The 17,838-nt window shown below is 54.5% G+C and overlaps 1 protein-coding gene across 1 annotated transcript in view; it reads left to right on the top strand.

Moving 5' to 3' along the window:
- The first annotated feature begins 418 nt into the window (after nucleotides 1–418).
- TMEM63A (transmembrane protein 63A) overlaps nucleotides 419–17,838 on the top strand; it is a 33,017-nt gene continuing 15,597 nt past the window's right edge. Inside the window, exons 1-10 of the mRNA XM_082834593.1 lie at nucleotides 419–469; nucleotides 3,622–3,798; nucleotides 5,588–5,787; nucleotides 8,769–8,848; nucleotides 10,771–10,834; nucleotides 11,826–11,863; nucleotides 15,286–15,428; nucleotides 16,157–16,208; nucleotides 16,610–16,718; nucleotides 17,507–17,577. Coding sequence (XP_082690719.1) covers nucleotides 5,602–5,787; nucleotides 8,769–8,848; nucleotides 10,771–10,834; nucleotides 11,826–11,863; nucleotides 15,286–15,428; nucleotides 16,157–16,208; nucleotides 16,610–16,718; nucleotides 17,507–17,577 — 743 coding nt within the window. The 5' untranslated portion in view covers nucleotides 419–469; nucleotides 3,622–3,798; nucleotides 5,588–5,601. The remainder of the gene's footprint in view (nucleotides 470–3,621; nucleotides 3,799–5,587; nucleotides 5,788–8,768; nucleotides 8,849–10,770; nucleotides 10,835–11,825; nucleotides 11,864–15,285; nucleotides 15,429–16,156; nucleotides 16,209–16,609; nucleotides 16,719–17,506; nucleotides 17,578–17,838) is intronic.

The following is a 17,838-nucleotide window of genomic DNA, read 5'->3' as shown; positions in this document are numbered from 1 at the left end:
TCAGTGCAATACAGGACAACCAAGAACATTTGCTGATGCTCTCCCCGCGCCTCCCCCTGTGCTAGGCCCGGGGTTCCCCGAGGTGCCGGGGCAAGGGGGACGCGCCGGGGACTGGGGAGAGGAATTAGCCGTGGCGGCGCCCTCCTCGGTCCCAGGATGCGAGCCGGCCCGGCCGGGGTCTGCAGAACATTAGGAGGAGCTGCGCGGGCTGAGCAGCCGCCCCGGGGCCAAGCCAGGGCGGAGGATCGCCGAGGGGCGCACGGTCCGGGGCGCGGGAGCCGGCGGCAGCGCAGACGCCTGTCCCGCCGAAGCTGCAAATTGAGCAAGCAGTGGGCGCGGGTCTGCGCATGTGCACGAGTGCCGGAGTTTCACTTTGTAACTTGTAAGTAGTCTGGACGCCGCCCCGCCCGGCCAGGTGGAGCCAGACAACCTCCCCGGGCCGCGCCGGGCCGCAGCGCCGCCGCCGCAGGTAAAGGGGAAGAAGCGTTGGGAGGGGGGAATGTCGCCCTCCGCCTTTCCCGGGACGTGCAGGGCCTGGGGTCTACGTCAGGGTGCCATGTCTAGTGTCCGGTTCCGGGGTGCGGCCCTCCGGCCTCCGCAGCCCCGACTCCGGAGCAGGGGGTGACCGGGTGGGTGGGAGGAGAAGGTCCGTCCCTGGGCCACGCAGACCCCGCGCCCCTCTTCCAGCGCCGCGCCTCTCCACTTTCCTAACGACTTTTCGGGATTTCCCCCTCCAAGGCTCCAACTTTTCGCTTTTATGGCTGATCCCTTTCTCTTCCCACCCCTCTCTTTGGGGTTTTCTCAGCTGGTGTCGACCTCCCAGCCTAACCCGGAGCGCAGGCTGGGGGCCCTTCCTTCTCCGACTCTGCGAGGTGGGCCTGGGAAGGGGCCAGGCATCTGAGTCACCTGCTGCTGGGAAGGTAGAAAGCACCTTGGGGCTGCTCCCCGGTGACCGCTCCCTGCAGCCCTGGTGGAGTCCTGAGGAGGGAAGCTGGGGGTTTGGGGAGGGGTGGGGAGGGCGAGGAGAGCTCTGCCAGGAAACCCAAAACGCAGAGGTGCCAGTACCTGATAAGCCCGGCCACCTGAGACTCTGGCGTGGCCTCTGTCTTTCAGCTCAGGCGGTGTCCTGAAGGGCAGCAGGCCACAGCGGTACACAGAATGACCCGCCAGCTTCCTTCCACGCTGAAGTTGTGTGGCTGTGTCCCAGCCCCACAGCGTGCAGGGTTTGAGGTTAAGCCGGTGGACTGTGCTCACCACTCCAGGCCCAGTGCGTACAAGGTGGCATCCTGGGGTCTTTCTCAGGCCCTGGCTCCTGCAGGGCTGTGGACAGTCACTGGGGAGAAGGAAAGACTCCAGGTCGTCGCTTATTGGAGAAACGACCCATATTTCCCTTCTCCCTTCTGCAGGCCCATTGTCTTTCTACCTTCTCCCCGCCTCTGACAGCTGTCAGGTAGTCCTGAGTCTGCTTCTGCATTGAGGTGGATGTGTACAGAAGCAGAGGCCTCCTTTTGCCTTCATTCACCTCCTGTTTGTTTAGTTTGGGGGCAAAGGTCTCCCTTGGCTGTTCACTGGGCTGTAACAGGAAAAATATCAGATGGGGTCCTGCTATTCCTCATGTTGTCTTTCCCACTGTCTGGAGAGGTGACAAAATGAGAGGAGGTTTTGAGTGCCCACGAAGGCTCAGTGCCTTATGAACGTTGCCTCTCACCAGCCCTGCAGGAGAGACGTCATTGTGCCCGTTTTATGGAGAAGCAAGCCAGATCGCAGAGCGCTTAAGCCACTTGTCTAAAGGCACGTGGTGCTGAGACCCTAACTCCACAGCCTGCTCAGGTGACTGCCGGCTGCCCCCGCCTCCCACTGCAGCCAGACCCTGTGCCGTTTCCTTGGCGCTCCAGGGCTTGTGTCTGTGGAGGTAAATGGTTGTCCAGGTTCCTGGGCCCTGTTTGGTGGGGCTTTAAGGAGAGGTTTGCAACCTGCCATCTAGAACATCAGAGTCACCTCCTGTGGCAGAAGGCCTGGAGCTGCTTGTCATCCTAACAAGGTCGGAAAATTTGGTGATGATAAAAATACCCTGAATTTGCAAGAGCTGACGATGCTCGCACGCTTCCTGCAGCGTTGTGTTGCCACTCCTGGCAGGGGCGGCGTAGAGATCTTCAGGTGTGCTACAGGGGCCAGCAGCTACCAGCTCAGGTGGGCAGGGGGTTAGCCTTGGCGGCTGACTTCTTTGGCAATTTCGGGACCAGCCATGGCATTGAGCTCTCAGTCTCACTGGCCACAACCAGACTGTACGGTGTACGTGGGCTGAACTTTGCGTTGGGGCCTGACTCACCTGCTGCTCACCTGGCGCCTGGGCCTCAGCAGTATATCTTGCCTTTCCTGAATGAGGTGATGAGCAGAGAGCTCTCTGAAAGGCATGGACAAGACTAGGCATTCACACATGCGTATCTGACAAATATGGGATGAGTGAACATTGCCAGGCAGGGCGCCTTTGGCCACAGGGCCTACTTGGTGGTTTGGCCCCTGCCCAGCACTACCAGTCTTTTGCCCACTGAGCTAACTCTCTCCTGGTCACCACCAGCTGAGTTCCCTTCTCTCCTCGTCCCGTTCCTTCTGAGGCTGGCGGGGCCACCCTGTGGTGCGTGTGTTTCCAGCTGCCCTCTCAGAGCGTGCCCGTTTGGGAGGATGCAGGGGGCTGGCCCTGGAGGGACCGTCATGGTTCAGCAGAATCTGGACTTTCCGTGGGTAACAGACTACAACGAAGCAGGAAGTTCTGAGGGAGACTGCGGGCCCCCAAAGCCATGCCCTCACCTGGAGGGGGAAGGCAAGACAGGCCACCTCTGGGGAGCCCTGAGGTTCCATCCCAGGCTGCTGGGACCTGATGGCTGACCTCACTGAGTCCTTCTTATCAAACCTTGTCAAACCACCCAGGGGAGCCTGTTTGACTTAGAGGCGTGACTGGGGCTGAAGGGGGGAGAGGAGCCTAGGTACCTGCTTCCCGCGGGGCCTCTGCTCTCCCAAAGCTCAACACAAAGCAGCATTGGTGAGGCTCATCCTGCCCCAGCACCACTGCAGTAGCTGCCCCTTTCCAGGGACAATGCTTCCTCTGTGACCATTTTATGGGGGTGGTTTTTTTCTTTCCACTTCACTTTTCAAGCCTTCTTTGTTTATTCTGCTGCATTCCTTTTTCCTGATTCTAGCCTTTGGGGGCCCTGGGGAAGCCTCTTGGGGCCTGTATGAGGTCCTGGACTCAGTCTTCCTGGAGCCTACAGCTGCCAGTACTTCTGTGGGGGGAGGTCCACTGCCCTGGCTTCAGCAGGGCCTTGAGCCGTTGGACAAGAGGGGGCAGGCTGGACCCTCAGGTGATGCTGGGGAGGAGAGAGGAGAGAGGAGCAGGGCAGCACAGAGGAGTGTGGACCCTCCGTAGTGCTAGGAGTCTGGGGAGAGAGCCAGGGCAGGAGGGAGCGCATTGGAAAGAACCACAGGCTCCGCACGAGCGTTTGAGTTCCGACACGTTGGGGCACGTGTGAGTGCAGGGGAAGTGTGCTGCAGGGTTTCAGACCAGAAGCCCTGAACTGGAAGAGGGCAGCTCCCACGTGCCTCTGACGGTCTGTGTTCCTTCAGGGAAGTCTGTAAAGGCTGGTGCCCCATGACCCCAGTCAGGAAAGCCCTGCAGGAAATGAGTGGCGGACCTGAGGCAGCTTGGGAGGGTGGCCAGGGCTGCCACTGCCTTTGCTAGAGCCTGCATCAACTGAGGTCCTCTCCAAGGCGTTCATCCACACTTCCTTCCCCTGGCATCTGGTAAGTGCGGGGGACAGGAAGGAGGGGCAGGCCTTTGCCAATCAGTGTCAGGCTGGGCGTTCTGCTGGGGTGGTGCCAGGGGGTGGGGTTTAAAGGAGGGAAGCTAAGACCATCTGTCTGCCCGAGGCAGCTTTTGTGGCTCCGCCCTCACATCCTCCCGCCATTGCCCAGTCTCTTAGAGGGATGAGAGAGTGTCTTGGCCTTCTGAGGAGTCCTCCCATGCCCTTGACCTGCCACCTCCCGCCACCCACCCTGCACTTCCTGTCATGTGTGTGTGTGTGTGTGAGAGAGACTGTCCCCAACCCAGCTGTCCCAGGGGCCAGAATTGGGAATCACCTTCCCCCAACACACATCCTGCCAGTATTACCGGGTAGTCCAAATATCTGTCTGTTCTCTGTACCTCCTCTTCTTGTCCCCAAGATTTTTGTCCCTCTAACAGGTAGAAAGACCAGACTTAGCCGAAGTCCCCTGGGAATCTAGGTTAACCAGATTTAAGGAGGTGGGACCTTGAGAGGAAGGTGTTGCTGAGCATTTCTCCAGGCTTTTCAGCCACAGACAGTGTGAAAAGCAGGCCAGAACCTGGCTACTAACTCTGGGGCCTTTGGTGTTTGGAGATTTCCATTAGTTTCACCTGGGTTACCAGGAGCCTCGAAGGAAAAGTCAACAACCAGCCTGGAGCGATATTTGCTTTGGAAATGCTGGACCTTCCAGTAAGCCTAGGGGTGTAGGAATGAGAGGGCAGAGCCTGGGGAGTGCTCCAGCGGTGCACGGTGGGCGACTCAGGGGTCCCTGAGGAGGCCTGGGACCCCATCCTCCTCACCCTAGACCACCCCCTTTTGCCTTCTCTGTCTCCTCTCCGCTACCCCTTTCCTGGCTTTTAATCTCTCGCTAAACTAACCCATGTGTGTAGCCGGCTGCAGAGGGAGTGTGGCGTAGTGGAAAGAGAGCTGGCGTCTGGGACCCAGGAGGCTGGGTCTGAGACCCAGTTCTGCCCCGACCAGCTCCTTAATCTTAATCTCTGAGCCTCGGTTTCCAAGTGTATGGAGTGGGCCTGTCTCTGAGGCCCCGGCCTGACATCCTATGAACTCTTGTCTGTGGTTCAGATGATCAAGAGTTGTTGGGCTTCCCTGGTGGCGCAGTGGCTGAGAGTCCGCCTGCCGATGCTAGGGGACACGGGTTCGTGCCCCAGTCCGGGAGGATCCCACATGCCGCGGAGCAGCTGGGCCCGTGAGCCATGGCCTCTGAGCCTGCGCGTCCGGAGCCTGTGCTCCACAGCGGGAGAGACCACAGCAGTGAGAGGCCCACGTACCGCAGAAACAAAAAAAACAACAAAAAAAGAGTTGTTGCACTTGGACACTCTTCCTCCTCCTCTGTTGATTCCTGTGCCCTGCCTGGTCTCCCCTGCCTGCCCTCCGGACCTCCCAGGGTCCCGCTGCAGGAATGACTTCCCGGCAGTCGTCCCTGAGGCTGGAGGAACTTGGCACCCCTTAGGCAGGCACCACAGCAGCTCCTGTCCTCCCCTGTCCTCCTGTTCACCCCCGCTGGGGAGGCGGCCAGCTGTGTCCTGGGTGAGCCATCCGCCCGGTCCATCTGACCCTCCGGGCTGTTCCCACAATGGAGCTATTCTCTGTAGGCTCTGCCGGGCGCTCGGGGCCAGTGTCTGCCTCTCCCCGATCCCTGTGCCCCACCAGCCCCTGGAGGAGACACCCGCCCTTGGCTCTGCCAGCGCCGGCTGGGGAAACCACGGGAGAGTTGGAGCCCTGACCCTCCGCCGGGTCCCATTCTCCAGGGAGGACCAGCACGATGACTGACTCCCCATTCCTGGAGCTGTGGCAATCCAGGGCGGTGGCCATCCGCCAGCGGCTGGGCATCGGGGACCAGCCCAATGACTCCTACTGCTACAACTCGGCCAAAAACAGCACCGTGCTCCAGGGGGTCACCTTCGGTGGCATCCCCACTGTCCTGTTCATAGACGTCAGCTGCTTCCTGGTGAGACTCCTTGGGAATCGTGTCAGTTATTTGTTTGTTTAACCTCCATGCCCCAACTCCCCGCCACCCCAGGGCTTTCTGGGAAACTCAGGTGAGGAGCCAGCAGACATCCCTGGGTTGAAGTCCTAGCTCCGCTACTTCGCAGCTCTGTAACCTTGGGCGTGTTACGTAGCTCGTTTAGGCCTCAGGTTTTTGCTCTGTAAATGGAGGTAATAAGTTTTACCTCGAAGATTCTGGGACAAGATTAAATAAGGCAATATATGTAAAGAATACACATTACGATTCTTTTGATTATTACCATTGTTACCGAGTTATCAGCCCGTCACGTGTCTAAGGCCCCTGGGAAGGGTCAGTCCACAGGGATGAGAGATGTGAATGAGCATTAGAGCAGCTGCAATTCCCAATTTATAAATGTTACCCCCCTGTTCCCCACTGGGGTCCCTGGGCCTTTAGAGGATCAGACGAGAAAAGGAGAAAACTGGGGAAAGGCGAGATCAGTGCCGACCCTCATAGGTGGCCTTTCTTTAGTTCAGACCTCCTTGTTCCCAAAGACCGCCCCCCAACCCAATCTGAAATATGCCATATTCTCCCCTAGACTGGCTCAGACATGCTAGGTGAGATTTACTGGGGCTCAGGGGCACCTTCTTTTGACAAGTGCCCATGGGATGGTTGGTCCCTCTTGTCACGAAGTCTCCTCCCATGTAGTGGAGGCCATCTGATTAAACAGGGTAAGAGGGGACAGAGGGAGTAGACCCCTTGGACTGCTTTGGGCCAGAGGTTAGGTGGGGGCCTGGGGGAGGGGGGTTAGGGTAGCCCGAGGGCCCCCGTCCCTGAAGGAGGCGGGTATCCAACCCAAGTTTGCTTGGGGGGAAAAATGTTCATAGGAAGAGGGAAAGGGAGTCCTAACTCCTCTTTGCATTTTCCTCCCTAGGATTAAAGTCTAAATTGTTGCCTTAGACTTTTGCTACATTTGTTGGTCCTCTAAGGGCAGATGTGGGAACCCGTGTGCTACTCATGTTGCTTTTACAAAAAAGGGCTCTTTAAGTGCCGAATAACCCACGTCTTGGAGCCAAAACCCATTTGTAGGTTGAGAACAGTCATATCTACCAGCCTTGGTTGGGAGGAGGGAGTAGGCAGGAGAGTGGTGATGGATGTGAGGGTTGGTGGGATTCATGGAGGAGGGTGGCCCTAGAGCCGTGATCCATCCAGCGTCTCCAGGGAGGGGAGGGTCTGGGCCAAGGATAGAAGTCCGGAGAGGCAGGCTGGGGTGGGTATGTCTTGGTTGAGAAGAGAGAGTAGCTCTCCGGTGGAGTGTGCTGGTGGGGGTGGATTTGTATTGCAGGAAGTTACGGGGATTGGGGGTGGGGTGGAGGAAGGGACCCACCAAAGAGCCAGAGGGGCCTGGAGGAGAGAGATGCGTGGGAAATGTCCACACCGTTCGAGCCAAGGGAGCAGCAGCCAGGGCAGAGGGCAGGCACTTGCCGAGCCGCCTTCATGTTTATCCGACAGCAGGACTCACCTGCCTTTGAAAATATATCACCAACTTCCAGATTCACCTTGAGAAAATTCTGCTGGAACTCAGCCCCTCTGGGGTCCAAAACCCACATTTTTTTTTTTTTTAATATCTTGAGAAACAGAGCAATTTTATTTGTGCTTAAGCATGAAGGAATACCAGAAAGAGTATCATGACGTGAATAAAGGGAATGTCCAACACGGACAAATAGGACGGAGAAAATGCCAGTTTCCATGTTTCCTTTCTGCATGTGCAACTCAGTGTAGGAGACCCTGATTCACTACAGCGTTGGGTGCTCATTAACTTCAACAACCTTTCTTTCTTTTTCTTTCTTTCTTTCTTGCTTGCTTGCTTTCTTTCTTTTTTTTTAAATATACAATGTTCTTTATTATAAATTCCATTTAGCCAATTCATTCATTAATTTTTTTAACATCTTTATTGGAGTATAATAGCTTTACAATAGTGTGTTAATTTCTGCTGTATAACAAAGTGAATCAGTTATACATATACATATGTTCCCATATCTCCTCCCTCTTGCGTCTCCCTCCCTCCCACCCTCCCTATCCCACCCCTCCAGGTGGTCACAAACCACCGAGCTGATCTCCCTGTGCTATGCGGCTGCTTCCCACTAGCTATTTTACGCAAAACCCACATTTAAAACCACAGTTCCTGACTAGGGCAGGCAGGGATATACTGATTAAAACGCTGAGCCCTGAAGGGAGGGAGCCTGTCCAGGGAGGGGAGACAGGCAGGAGCAAGACAGAGGACCTGCAAAGGTGGACACGGAGGGAGCGAGGAGACAGTCTAGAATCGACAGACTTTTAGAGCGGAAAGGGGGTTAGACTTGAGTCCAGCGCCTCGCGTTGCTGTTGGGCACACAGGCCTGCTGAGGGCCCCGCGTGCTCTGCGCCAGGCGTCCCCACGGCTTGCCTCCAGGAGAACCAAACTCAAGATAAAGATCTGACCACTTCTGGCTCAGCTTCCAGGAGCTCTGCTACCTCTGTTCTGTAATGAAAAATGCAGCTCTATGTAAAGTGAAGGAGGGAGCTGGTCCCCAGGGCTGCTGTGAGGGCCTTCCTGCTCAGGAAACCCTGCAGGCAAACCAGGGCTGAGGAAGGCCGTGGCTGTCAGGGCTGCCTTGAGTCAGCAGGACCTGAGTGCTTGACTAGGGGGCTGCTGGGGCAAGCTCCGTGTCAGTGTTGACAGCCTCTGTGGCTTGGGCACAGGGGACAGGAGCTGGTGAAGGGGGTGAGCACAGCATTGAGCCCTTGAGCTGTGTGGCCTTAGGCAGCTCCGTGCCTTCTCTGGCCCTTTTAGCCCTCCTGAGTCTGGCGGGGCGGGGAGGCGGGGGGGGGGGGGGGCGGGGGGGGTGTTGGGGGAGGGGTGGGCTTTGCCCCTAAGACAATTGCCCCTAATTAGAAGCCATCCAATATGCTTTTACAAGACCTGATTTCTTTTCTACTTTTAGTTTTTAGTATTGGTATTTTCCATCATAAGAAGAAACTTCTGGGATTATGGCCGCATTGCCCTGGTGTCAGAAGCAAACAGGTAAAGAAGACTCATTACGTCAAGTGTCTGTGTGTGTGTGTGTGAGAGAGAGAGAGACGGAGACAGAGACAGAGGCTGGGATGGGGCTGGGGGCTTGTGAGGCCCACCAGGCACAGCCCACACATGATGCTCATATTAGATTGTGTTCATTAGTGTGTCTGCCAGGCCTGTACCAGAAACTGTTCTCTCTGCTCTTCACCACAGACCTGTGAGATTAGCCTTGGTACCTTCTTGGTGGCGGTAAGAAAACCATCGCCCACACACCCAGCTTTCCCCCGGGGCTCGGAGCTGGCCCACGGTGAGCCAGCTGCTTCGGGCTACGGAAGAAATCTAGTTGCCTTAGATACTTAAGGCTTTCATCATCAGCTGAGGAGGACGCCAGCTTGGTTTCTCGCCTTGGACATTTTCAAGTGTATCTTCTTTGAGATTAATTAGTTCGGGGCTGGGGATGAGGCGAGCTGGATTGAGAAGGGCAGCAGGGCCGTAGGTGAGCTGCTCCTCTCCTCTGGGTCAGGGTCAGCCAGTGGCCCTAACCCGCCCGCTTCAGACGCTCTGTCACACAGCACAGACTGCCTTGGCCAGGACTCACGTCCTTCCACCTCCACCCTGGGCTCTACGCATGTCACCTGAAGGGGGAGAATGAGTGCCAGGTCTGCACAACTGGAATTTCCAGCTCCAACTAGCTGTCCCTCACCCCAGGATCTTGTGCCAGATGCAGCAATAGGAAGCGACTGGGGAAACAGAGACTGGCCCGGGCTGCCCCGCCCAAGCCTCCCCGGGGGCTCCGCAGGCAGACCCCCACCCTTGTTCCTCAGAGGGTTCCCGTGTTGACATGCGGTCTGTGCAGGAGGGCGATGGGGGTGTCTGTAAATGCACCTCCTTTCCCCACAGTCTCCACCCTGGTGTTTGCGGAAGCCCAAGGGTATTAACCTTGGGGTTAGGTGCTGGGGCCTCTGCTTCAGCTGTGTGCCAGCCTTGGACTGTTTGGGGGGAAACGTTTGAAACACCTGGTGCCTTTTTGGCACATTCACTCCTAGGAGGGCTGAGTACTACAAGAGACTAGAGTCCCTGGAAATCAGGGGCCTCCACGCTTCCGTGGCTGTGTCATCTTGGTCAGGGCCCTGAGCTCGTTGCGTTGTTTCCTCTTGCCTCTTCTTGCCCGTAGGGTTACCATGAAGGTCAATTGAGGCAGTTCTCTGGAAAGGCTTTGAAAGTTGAGCTTCACCAGGCCTTATGCCATGAGAAGTGGGATGGTGAAGCCAGGAGTAGGAAAACAGAGAGAAAAGCAAAATGTAGCATATTGCAAACACCTCAAGTTCACAGCGCACGGGGTGTTTTTATGGGTTACTCAGAAGAAAGGATCTGCCCGAATTAGCAATGTGAAATGCCCCAGTTCATCAAGTCTAAAACGCTCATCTTTGGCATTTTCTCATCTATGAAATTGGGTGCAACTTATTATCAATGGTGATCATGGTTAATTGACAGCATCCTTTACTCCTTAGTGGTTCAAAAAATAATTGTGCCCTTTACAACCAGTGGTGTCTTAGATTTGATAAAATACAGTATTTATTCCAAGTTTTATTTGCTATATTGGGAAATATATCGTAAACAGGCAACACTTTGAAGTCACTCTACGTAGACCAGTCACAGGGCTGAGGTTCAAGGGTGTGGAGCACAGGATGGTCCACTGATACCCTGACCCCCTGTTATTCATCCCACGTAACATAGAGTTTGACGTCTCACCAAACCTTGGAATGGTCGATGCCCTTGCCTGTATTTTTCACAGGGTGAGTTATGTTTTGTTCCAGCCACCGAGCACTAGTAGCTTTGGTCCTGAGCTCTAAGAGGCAGCGAGATACTAGACATAAGTTTTTAGACCTTTTAAAAGGATTATCTGCCATTTTTCCCTTTTGTGTTTCTAGTGAGTCCAGATTCCAGAGACTGTCATCTTCCTCCTCAGGGCAGCAGGACTTTGAAAGCGAGCTGGTTGGTATTTAAGGGGCAGGTATGGTTGTGGCTGCGGGATGGGGGCTTGCAAGGATGGGCAGTAAAGAATTGGCAGGGAGAGGGCAGTTGTACTCCTGCTGAGCCGCTAACTCTATACCCTTGACCTTGAGTGGCACATGCTGATGAGAGCTCGTCTCTGCTTTGACAAAGACACCTGAACTTGGGAAATACCACAGCAAAGGTGGCAGCTGCGTGATCCAGGAGCGAGACTTTGATTAATTCTCAGGCACCTGGCTACAGCTCTTGTCTGTGTTATCATACTTAATGGCTTTGTGTGACAGTTAATTATTGACTTGCTTGCTAGCTTATGAGCCAGCTGTGGGCAGGAACCGAATCTTATCCAGCCCTGTTCCCTACCTCCTGACACCCAGTAGGTGCTAAGTGACTGTCAAATGAATGATGAGCAAATATTTGTTTTTCCCAGCTGGTAGTCCAGCTTTAAGGGGTATCAAGTTGAAGAGATACGATGGACACTAAAACCCATGAAACCCCTTCCGTCTCTAAACCCCGCCGCAGGGAGCTGTCCAGTTGAGTGGGCTTGGTTCCTTGCTTTTGTCTTGCATCTCATTCAGTCATCTTGAAACAAACAGAAGCGTCCCCACCCCCACCCCCACCCACCCCCCACCCCCCACCCCCACCCCCGTCAGCTTCTCCAGAGCGGCCTTGAACTTTCATCAGCTCTCCATTCAAGTGGCACCATTTGACCCAGGAGCCTGTATAATTCCACAAATTGTCAAAACGTGAGAGACGTTCACAAGATATCCAGGCACAGGATGCATGTGACAGGGGACTGGGAACACACCGACTCTGTCGTGTTTGGACAAGAGGGTTGCTTTGCTGAATTTGGGACCAAAGCACTGCTTTTTATAAAACGGGAGGTTAGGTGGTTGTCCAAAGTCAAAGATGATAATTATGTCTGCCTCTGAAAAACAGAGATTGTTGGAAGCTAATCCCTGTTCTCCGTTTCCAGGGATGCTGCCCCTGGCTGACTGCGGTCTTCCGCCTGCAGTGAGTACAGCGCGGGTGGCTGGAGGTGTCTTTGTCTGGGTGGGTTTGTTTGGGTGTCGGCCAGTCAGCAGGAGAGAGCCAAGCTGCCTGATCCTGAGCTGGAGTCTCTCAGATACTTTTCAGTTCAGACCCAAAGCTATACTTGGGGGCTGAGAATAAAGGTGGCCCAGGGAGCCCCTGTGCAAGCTAATTAAAGCTAATTTTTTGCATTAGGCAGGAATTATATCTACGTACTATTTAACACGGATATATTTGGATGGAAGCTCTTCTAGGCAGTGTCATGTCTTTGAATTAGTGAAAAGTGGAGAAATAATGATTGCTTAATATATTCAGCTCATGTGGTTAGAAGGTTTCTTTTTTTTCTTAAAACTTGGGCCCCTTGGAGAGAAATCCTGAAAGAGGCGCTTCGTGATTATAAGCCAGTTAGTCCCCTTGCATGTGGTGGGAGAGCCAAGCTGCGAGTCTCAGCTCTGCTGCCTGTGGCCGTATTGCATCCTATCTGAGAAACCGCCGTTGTAAGACGCACAGCACCGAGAATGAGAAAATGCTTCCTATTGTGCTGTGATTGGCTATGATCCCAGGGTGCCCCCCATTTCAGAGGTGTTGAAATATGGAAATGCCATCTTAGAAGTGATGAAATGTGACAGTTCTAGGACATTGGGTAAGTCCCTCTCTCTGGGCTTCAGTTTCCCCAACTATAAAAGCAGGCTGAGAATAACACCTGCTCTGTCTAGTTCAAATGCATTCACACGCGTGAGCGTGTTGTGAAGAGTCCAGGCTGGTGAGAGTTGTTCCCAGGGGAACTGGCAGAAGGCATGTTGTGCAGAAGAAACCAGTGAACTCTGGTCTGGAGTAGGAGGGGAGGTTTCTGGGAGGGAGGAGGGGACAGAGGTGGGAGAGGTAGGTTTGCCAGCCTCGCCCTTCCCTGCCCACTCCAAAATCATGTCAGCGTTTTCTCCGGGTGTCGGAAGTCATGCATATTCTGTGCAAAAATCCATCACGTACAGAACAGAATTCATAGGAAGAAATTTTAAGTCACCCCTACCCCTACCTCTGAAAGATGCCCTCGGCATGTTTCCCTCTGCTCAGCCACTGCCCATGGCACCGCTGGTTGGGACTTAGGCCATTCCCCTACCCTGGGCTGTGCCCCCCACTCTCTGCCTCGATCGGGTGGGGCAAAGCCAGAAACTTGGACTCATCATCTTCACGTTAACTAGCAAAGACTGCTGACGGTTTGCACCGCAGTCCATACCCACTGTTTCTATCACTCCATGTCCCCTTCCAGCCCTCTCTGCGAGGACCTCACATCTCATTGAGTGAGGCCATACCCGTACAGTTGCGTATTCTGCTTTGTCATTTTAATGCTGTATCAGACATATTTTTCCATTTCAACTCCCACTGTTTTTTCTCTTCTGTTCCTGCCACAGAAAGGACTACCCTTTGACTGTTTTTAAGGCTGCAATTAGATTTTTTTTTTTTTATTTCGCGGTACGCGGGCCTCTCACTGTTGTGGCCTCTCCCATTGCGGAGCACAGGCTCCGGACGCGCAGGCTTAGCGGCCATGGCTCACGGGCCCAGCCGCTCCGCGGCATGTGGGATCTTCCAGGACCGGGGCACGAACCCGTGTCCCCTGCATCGGCAGGCGGACTCTCAACCACTGCGCCACCAGCGAAGCCCTGCAATTAAATTTTAACAGCTGCTCACGCCCAGCGTTACAACTGACATTTAAAGAGGCCTCTCAGTTTCCTTCCAGATTGCCTTTCCCAGCAAGATAGGGAAATTCGAGGTGTATCTCAAGAAAAAATTGTTGATGAAAATTACTCACTTATTGGTTTTATTTTTAAAAAATATTTATTTATTTCTTAGTTGCGGCATGCGGGATCTTTTTAGTTGCGGCGTGCACGTGGGATCTAGTTCCCCGACCGGGGATCGAACCCCGGCCCCCTGCATTGGGAACGTGGAGTCTTACCCACTGGCCCACCAGGGAAGTCCCACTTATGGGTTTTAATCTTCACCAATGTTTGTTTAGTAAGCACATATTGTGGCAAAGTATATGCATTTTGGTAGTGTATTTAGAAGTGAAAACAGTGTAGTCAGTGGCAGAACTTTGTCCTCCAGGTAAGCAGTAAAAAGGGGTAACATTAGCAAGCGTGCTGCGAGCGTCCACCCGGCACCAGGCACGGCGTTGGGCCTGGATCCTCACTGCCTCATGTGCACCTGCTGAGTGACCAGCCAGCTAGTGGGTCGTAGCCTCCCTGCTTTAGGTCCCAGCCTCAGGTGGGTGCTGTGACCCTCTCTGGAGGCAGCTGAGCTGGAGTCCACCATGGTCTGGCTGGCTGGCTGCAGAGCCCTCGCGCCACACCTTTCACACCTGCCTTTTTATGCTGTGGCCCTTGCTTCCCTGAGCTCTTTCTTCCCAGTGCAGGGCTTTCCCTGTCTTCTGGAAGCAGGATCCTCAGGGTAGCTCCCTGTCAGGAGAATAGGAAAACAGGAGACACCCCCCTCCCCTTGTCCCTCTGTAGCATGGAAGTCTGGCTGTCAGAACCCAGAATCTTCTGGGTCCCCAAATGACCTGGAGCCTCCAAATATAGCACTGAGGGTGGGAAAGGATGGAGCAGGTCGCCCCCCGCCTCTGGGGCTACAGCAGGGACACAGGGAAGAGGCAGGGCCAGCGGGATGGACTGAGCCTTAGAATGTTTAAAGCAGTAGCTCCAGGGACTTCCCTGGTGGCCCAGTGGTTAAAACTCTGCGCTCCCAATGCAGGGGGCCCGGGTTCAATCCCTGGTCAGGGAACTAGATCCCACGTGCCACAACTAAAAGATCCCACACGCGGCAACTAAAGATCCCGCATGCCGCAATGAAGGTCCACACGCGGTAATGAAGATCCCACATGCCTCAACGAAGACCAGCACAGCCAAATAAATAGATAAATATTCAAAGATAAGTAAAATAAAGCAGTGGCTCCACCTCTGTCTCCCAGTTTCCCTGAGGAGGAGACGGGAGGAAGGGTGGGAGCCATGAGCCTGGACACACACAGCTTTGCTCAGGAGGTTCTCAGCAGCCCTCTTATCAGTGGCTTTGCTTGTCCACGGGTGCAGGAAAGGGATGAGGGATAATTGTATTTACACACAAACGTGGGCACAGATGTTTCTAGAGACCTAAAGTGGAGCAGTGGCAGGTTCCTTCGTCCAGGAGTGTGGGGCGAGGGCTGAGAGCTCCAGGCTCTGGAGTTCACGTCATAGCTCTGCTGTTACAGGCTGGATGTTTGTAAAAGTTAATGTGCTGTTTCTGTACCTGTTTCCTCATATTTAAAAAAGTGGAGATCAAATTGGGACCTACCTCATGGACGGTCATGAGGGTTAAATGAGAGCATCCCAGCCTGTTACCACTACTCACTAGGATTCCATGTGTGTCTTGGCCAGAGATGACCAGATCCTGGAGTGGTGTGGGGAGGACGCCATCCACTACCTGTCGTTCCAGAGACACATCATCTTCCTGCTGGTGGTGGTCAGCTTCTTGTCTCTGTGTGTCATCCTGCCCGTCAACCTCTCGGGGAGCTTGCTGGGTAAGGGCTCCTCATCTTGCCTGAGTTGGGCCCAGGCAGAGCAGCAGCCCTGGGGAAAGGGCCTCATTGTGGTGGATCAGAACCCCAGGATTCATGCTCAAATTCAGATGTGAGAAGGTCTCAGGGTGACTTTCTGAACTTTTCCATCTGCTTAAAGATCTGGAGAAGAAGCCACCCCAAACCTGGGCCAAGAGCTGGGGCCCCTAATATCTAAGTAGGAGGAAGACCCCAAGACTGATCAGGGGCTTTCAGAGTGTGTTTTGTAGTTTCCTGCCCCCACCCAAATCAGGAGGCCACAAGTAGTGGATCCAGAAGATGTCTGTGTTGCTCAAAGTGAAAATCAGAGCGTGGCGTTCTGTTTCCAAGCACCCACAGGAATCCAGCGTCCCCATCACGAATCCACCTCTTACGCCCAGTGATTCCCAGCCTTGGTTTTGGGAACAGCTTAGGGTGTTTCTAGATTTCTCAAGGAATGCCACAAGACTCTCAAAGCAAGATGAATTCAGATTTTGACTTTACCCACCTGGTAGGTTGAGAAGTTGCCAGAAGCATCTTGGAGTAAAGCAGAGGCCTTGGTTGGTGTAGCTCTGAAAAGACCGGATACAGTCCTCTGACTTCTCGGACATCTTATGCTGCTGCTTCTCAGAGCTCCACAGACCAAGGCTGTGCTGCCCCCCTCCCACTTCCCTAGTGTGACCCTGCCACTGAGTATCTGTGCTTCTCTGCAGACAAAGACCCTTACAGCTTTGGGAGGACGACCATCGCAAACCTACAGACGGAGTGAGTTCGAAGTTGGGGGGCGTGAGGGTGCTGATGGGTGAGACCAAGGAGAGGGCGGATTCTGGAGCCCGGGATAGGCCAGAGGTCGTCCAAAGTGAGTGAGTTAATGTCTGAAAGCCTCTTTGCCGTTGGTGCCCGCTGCTGGGCTATGGGCATGGACACGCCCCAGGCCGCCGTTGTTTTGCAGCGGGTTTTAGGAAACACAGAGGGCCCCGTGGAGCTGGGCTTCATTAGTCAGGACAGTGCCCTCTCTAAAGGGCACTGGCCACTCAACCTCTGTTGGAGGAATCTGTTATGATGAAGCCTTTGGCCCTCAGCTCAGTGCCATGAGGATAGCCAAGCCCAGCCCTGTCTGGGAGCCCAGCCCTGATGGCAGGTGGTGTCCCTCCCCTCCCCCGCAGCAATGACCTCCTTTGGCTGCACACCATCTTCGCTATCCTTTACCTCATCCTCACTGTGGGCTTCATGCGGCACCATACCCAGTCCATCAAGTACAAAGAGGAGAACCTGGTGAGTGAGGGGCGGTGGGGGGCTGGACATGTGCTGGGGAGGGTCTCAGGTGGGAGCTGGGGAGGAGTGGCACCAGGCTTATTCCCCAGCACCACGATGGCAGTGAGGGTAAGGAGGGGCCTCAGGCTTGCAAATGTGTGCTCAGAATCGGCATTAAAACTTTTGTCTGGTAGATTGTTTTAGGATTTGGCTATTTCCCCCCATTTTGCCAACTAGCCTTTAGGTTTGTGGGGTTTGGGCGTGTAGTTACTGATTCTAAGTAACTTCCAAGAAGTTTGAATTGAGAGCAGCTCCCTCTCTCATTGCAGCCCATAACTTGATGGGGGGAGAGGGAGTTTCTATTACTTGGTTCCAGGCCTGGGTCCTCCTCTGATCTGCTGTGTGACCTCATTTGAGTCACTTCCCCTTTCTGGGTTCTTTCTCAGTCTCTTGTCATGCAAAGGAGGCTCATCGAAATTGCTTTGGAAATGTTTTTTTCTTTTTTGGCCACACTGCATGGCATGCGGGATCTTAGTTCCCTGACCAGGGATCGAACCCGTGCCCCGTGCAGTGGAAGCGCAGAGCTCTAACCACTGGACCACCAGGGAATTCCCTGGAAATTTATTCTTGACTGCCTAGAAGAAGATGCTATGTAAAGAAGAGACTTCAAGGCTCTGTCAGGCTAGGAAGGCAAGCACCTGAGCCTCTGAGTCCCCATCGTCTTCCTTGAGGAGGCTTGAACAGGGTGTGTCCCCCTGGCAGACTGGCTTGCCCTGGTGACTTTTCTCCCTGGTGTGTTTCTCCGGCAGGTGAGACGGACCCTGTTCATCACAGGACTCTCCAGAGACGCGAAGAAGGAGACTGTGGAGAGCCACTTCCGGTGAGCAGGGCCGCTTCCACCGGGAGGGAAGGGGAGAGACACCCTAAGAGGACTTGGCCCAGCCACAGAGCCGCGGATGCGGCTCTGGGCAGGCTCTCCTGGGGCTGTGAGGGCCTGGGCTGGGGCGGCACGTCCTCTGCCGGCAGCCACGGCTGCCCACGTGAACGCAGTAGCCAGAATACAGGCCAGGGTGTGGGGCAGATAAACATCTTGAGAGCTCAGGGGCAGAGAAAAAGATTCATAGAAACAACACGCCCACAC

This window comes from Leucopleurus acutus (genome assembly GCF_964270905.1).
Source record: "Leucopleurus acutus genome assembly, chromosome: 2".
Lineage (NCBI taxonomy): Eukaryota > Metazoa > Chordata > Mammalia > Artiodactyla > Delphinidae > Leucopleurus > Leucopleurus acutus.
This window is presented reverse-complemented; position numbering and strand designations above follow the sequence as displayed.